This window comes from Mastomys coucha, unplaced genomic scaffold, assembly GCF_008632895.1.
Source record: "Mastomys coucha isolate ucsf_1 unplaced genomic scaffold, UCSF_Mcou_1 pScaffold23, whole genome shotgun sequence".
Taxonomy (NCBI): Eukaryota; Metazoa; Chordata; class Mammalia; order Rodentia; family Muridae; genus Mastomys; species Mastomys coucha.
Genome location: NW_022196906.1, coordinates 72,091,888 through 72,096,138, shown reverse-complemented (window position 1 = coordinate 72,096,138; position 4,251 = coordinate 72,091,888). Strand labels below are relative to the sequence as shown.

The 4,251-nt window shown below is 45.3% G+C and overlaps 1 protein-coding gene across 1 annotated transcript in view; it reads left to right on the top strand.

The window, feature by feature from the left end:
• The window catches only part of Lrrc1 (leucine rich repeat containing 1), a 160,553-nt gene extending 157,664 nt beyond the window's left edge, over window positions 1-2,889 (top strand). The window contains exon 15 of the mRNA XM_031345617.1: window positions 2,492-2,889. Within this exon, the coding sequence (XP_031201477.1) occupies window positions 2,492-2,523 (32 nt within the window). The 3' untranslated portion in view covers window positions 2,524-2,889. The remainder of the gene's footprint in view (window positions 1-2,491) is intronic.
• The last annotated feature ends 1,362 nt before the right edge of the window (window positions 2,890-4,251 follow it).

The window sequence follows — 4,251 nt, the reverse complement described above, 5'->3', positions numbered from 1 at the left end:
CCCCCCCCCCCGCCATAGCTTCCACCAGAGCTAACGGGGAAGAGGTGGGAAGATCTCTGTGGCTCTGGTTTACGTCTGGTAACAGCCTCCATGTAAAGAGCATCCTCTAACTACCCTAAGCACCGCAGTCTTTATACAACAGATACTTTGTAACAGGCAAGGGCAAGGACAGGACAAGCACAGGTTACTGCTATTTGATAGCTACTGGAGCAAGTCATGGTTAGTCATGGTTGGAATGAGAAGCTTTGATCCTGGGCTCTGTTTTCTATGTATGATTGGTGTGTGTGTGTGTGTGTGTGTGTGTGTGTGAGAGAGAGAGAGAGAGAGAGAGAGAGAGAGAGAGAGAGAGAGAGAGAGAGAGACAGAGACAGAGAGAGACAGAGACAGAGACAGAGAGACAGACAGAGAGAGAGACAGAGAGACAGACAGAGACAGAGGCAGAGACAGACAGAGACAGAGACAGAGAGACAGAGAGGGACAGAGAGGGACAGAGAGAGACAGAGAGAGACAGAGAGAGGGACAGAGAGGGACAGAGAGAGAGACAGAGAGGGACAGGGAGAGACAGAGAGAGACAGAGAGACAGAGAGAGAGACAGAGAGAAAGAGAGGGATAGAGAGAGACAGAGAGACAGAGACAGAGACAGACAGTGTGGGCCCATGTTTCTCTGCTAGGCCAGTGGCTGAGGCTCTCTGCCACTGATACCTGAGTCTCTCTGCTGCTGTCTGGATTTCTCTGCTGCTGATACCTGTGGCTACATGGTGCGTTAGTTGAAAAGGAGGCAATGCATAAGTGAGATATTTTATTATAGGAAAGAGAAAATAGGCTGGTCATGTAGAGAGAAAGAAAGGAGAGGAAGGAGAGGAGAAGAGAAGGAGAGAGAGAGAGAAAGGAAAGAAATGAAGCAAGAGAGCAAGAAGGCAAGAGTGAGAACAGAGAGAGAGAGAGAGAGAGAGAGAGAGAGAGAGAGAGAGAGAGAGGAAGAAGACAAGAGAGGGGAAAAGGCAGAAGGGACAAAGAACAAGAGAAGAGTGGAAGAGGGCAAGAGAAGAGACAAAGAGCAAGAGAGAGGGTGTGAACCATCCCTTATATTGTGTGAGGTGTGGCTATCTCAGGGGCGAGGCATGCCTGGCTGTGGTCAGATGACTAGGGGTAGGGTCCAGCTAGAATGCTGGGAGCTTGGGGCATTATCTACATGATAGAGCACACATTTCCTGTGGGGGCAGCTGTGAGAGGTTGTGACTGAAACAGGGGCCAAAGACTCAGGAGTTCTGGCCAAACACCCACCGTCCCTGTGAACAGAAATTGCTCACTGGGTACTCTGGGGGTCTAGGCCTATTACTGGACTGGACCTAGGTTGCCTGAACGGACTACTGCCCTACAAGACAGAGAGACCGGGACAGAGACAGAGACAGAGAGAGACAGAGTCAGAGAGAGACACAGAGAGACAGAGACAGAGAGATGGAGAGAGACTGACAGAGACAGACACATGGAGAGACAGAGACAGACAGAGACAGAGAGGAGAAGAAGAGGAGGAAGCAGCAGCAGCAGCAGCAGCAGCAGCAGCAGCAGCAGCAGCAGCAGAAGAAGAAGAAGAAGAAGAAGAAGAAGAAGAAGAAGAAGAAGAAGAAGAAGAAGAAGAAGAAGAAGAAGAAGAGAAGAGATGTGTTGAGTTTTTACTGCAGGTAACAGATCCAGGTGGTGCTCAGGAGGTCTTAGTAAATCCAATACATGCTTGGCACCTAGGAGTCTACGGCTTTCTTGAGAACACGAAGCCTTCTTGTCCTTGCTTAGTTTTGTTCCTATGATATACTCGCAGAACAGAAATGAAGTTAGGGCCACAGGCTCTCGAAAGCTACTCTTCTTTGGAGTCCTTTCAAAGATTGCTTGCAGCTACACTTCAAAGTCCAAACACTGTGACCACATGGCATGTACGAGGTACCCTTTGAACCCAAGAGATGGCTCTGCTGCTTTGGCTCTTGTCTTTCCTCAAAGCCTACTTTTCTTGGATAGATTGCTTTATTTGTTCATTTTATAGGTGAGATGCTTAGAATGTATATGAAAGCTCAGGGCAGATGTTAGGAAGTCAGGAAAGCAGATGTCTCAGCAAGGGTGTTGAAGCTCTCTTTCTCTCAACCACAAACCAGGATAAAGAGGTTGATGAAGGGTAACAGTTCCCTGTCCAAGTCCCTACACGAATCACTGTGTTAGCCAAGACAGCCATGGGATGCTCTAGACAGAGAACAACATTTACAGGCGTCCTAGGTAGGGCATTACAGAGCAAGTCATGAACAAGCCATTGCCCCCTGGTTCCATCCTTCTGTGCTTCTTCACCGAGTCAGGAGGGAGCCAACATCTCCAGAGCTTTGAGGGTTGGAATTTTATAACACGTAGTGGAGTTAAGATGATATAGATTGATATAGATGCTTTTTTTTTTCCCAGCTCAACACTGAGAGTGATGAAATAAACTGATGAGTTTGTTCTTCCCTTGCAGGAAAGTACTCCCTCAAAACTAGGCTCATCTGATTGTGCCAATGACTCAACGTCAAAGGATGCCCCCCTCCAGTCAGTGAAGCATGTACTAACCGTGAGTTAGCCCCATGTCAGATGTGGATAGCTGCTTGTGGACTGCTGTTGTATTTAAGCAATATTTTAGCACCATTTCTGTCTGTAACCCTTTACATTGGTCAGAGTAAGTAAATGTAAAGAGATGTACTTTTATTTTGTTTTGTTTTACTTTTGAGACAGGGTCTTGGTATATTTTAGCCCAGGCTGATCTGCAACTCAAGATCCTCCTGCTGCAGCCTCCCAAGGCCTGGGATTTCATGTGTGTTTTGGTAAAGTTTGTACTATCTTGATAATAAAGTTACTTTCTTCTCTTGCTATAACTGAGCCGCTGGGAAGATCAGAGTGTTTAATGTTCCAAACTACCATATTAAGTTCAAGCCCCATGATTTCCCTTGCACTGAAGCGAAGTGTAGGTTAGTCGTAAGTGACTACAGTTGCATAGCCTGACTAATGCTGAGAAATGTAAAGCCTGGTATGGGACATCCACTTTTTCATAGCTCTGTGTTGGTGACACGTGTGCTGTGTGATGTTTGTCAGGTCACTGGACCAGACTCTGAGTTCTGCTAACCTGTGATTGACTCATAGCCGTGAATTGTTACTTTCTTACTGGTTTTACTTAGGATAAAAATGCAACAGTCCTACTATTAGTCACATTTGTAAACTTGGGGCCCACTGCCCTCAGAGTCAACCTACCTGCCAGGCAACACATGACATTTTAATCTTTTGTTTTATTATTATTGTTATTATTATTATTTTACATTGCAGCATACTTCTTATTGCATTTCTATGCTCTGCAAATATTTTGGAGGTGTGGAAGAGATAAGACACCAATATTAATGAAAACCCTTATGAATTGCTTATATATTGAATCATTTAAATGCATTGTCTGTTACCATAACATTCATACTAAAGTATACAAAATCATAGTTTTTAAACAGGATGAATCAAAACAAACAAACAAAAACAAAACAGAATATGTTTATTTGGGAGTCTCTGTAGACACCGTGGCTGGTGGCAGGGATACAATCAGCAATGTTGGGAGTCTGATGCCGGGTAGCTTACTGTAAACCTATTTAAACACAGTATGATTTGGGGAAAAAGAGTTTCCAGGCAACAATCATTCCAATTCCAGGTGCATAGTAAAGCTTAAGTTGTGACTACACAGAAACTCTTTTGTAAAGCACATGAGACTGCGAAGATGGGGTCAACAGTTTAAAGGCCTAGGATCTGGCCTGGTCTCTGACCAAGACAGCATGGAGGTTAGCAGGCTATAAAACACATGTGACATCTCCCCCAATGATGGGTTCTATTAACTGGGAGTGAAAGATAAAGGTCTAGGGAGGGAGAGTCTGGGATAGACATTCTGGCAGATTTAGAGGAGGTCTAGCTCCACAGATAGCAAAGTTCACCAGGTCATTAACAGCATCTGCTCCCGGCTTTCTGGGTGGGAAGCAGGAAGTTTATTTCTTCTATCGAGGAGACAGCCCCGCATGTTTAGCATTCCCGGTTCCCTGGTGCTTATCTGTGCGCACAAGACTTTGTGCCTTCTACAAGTTTAGCGTAAGATCCTTTATCCATGCTAATCTCAAGGTATGGAAGGAAGAAGTCAGAACCGAGATGCCTTATGGTGCTGTGGAAATGAAAGCAAAGCCAACATCGTACTTGGATGAGCCTTCTGGGTCATTT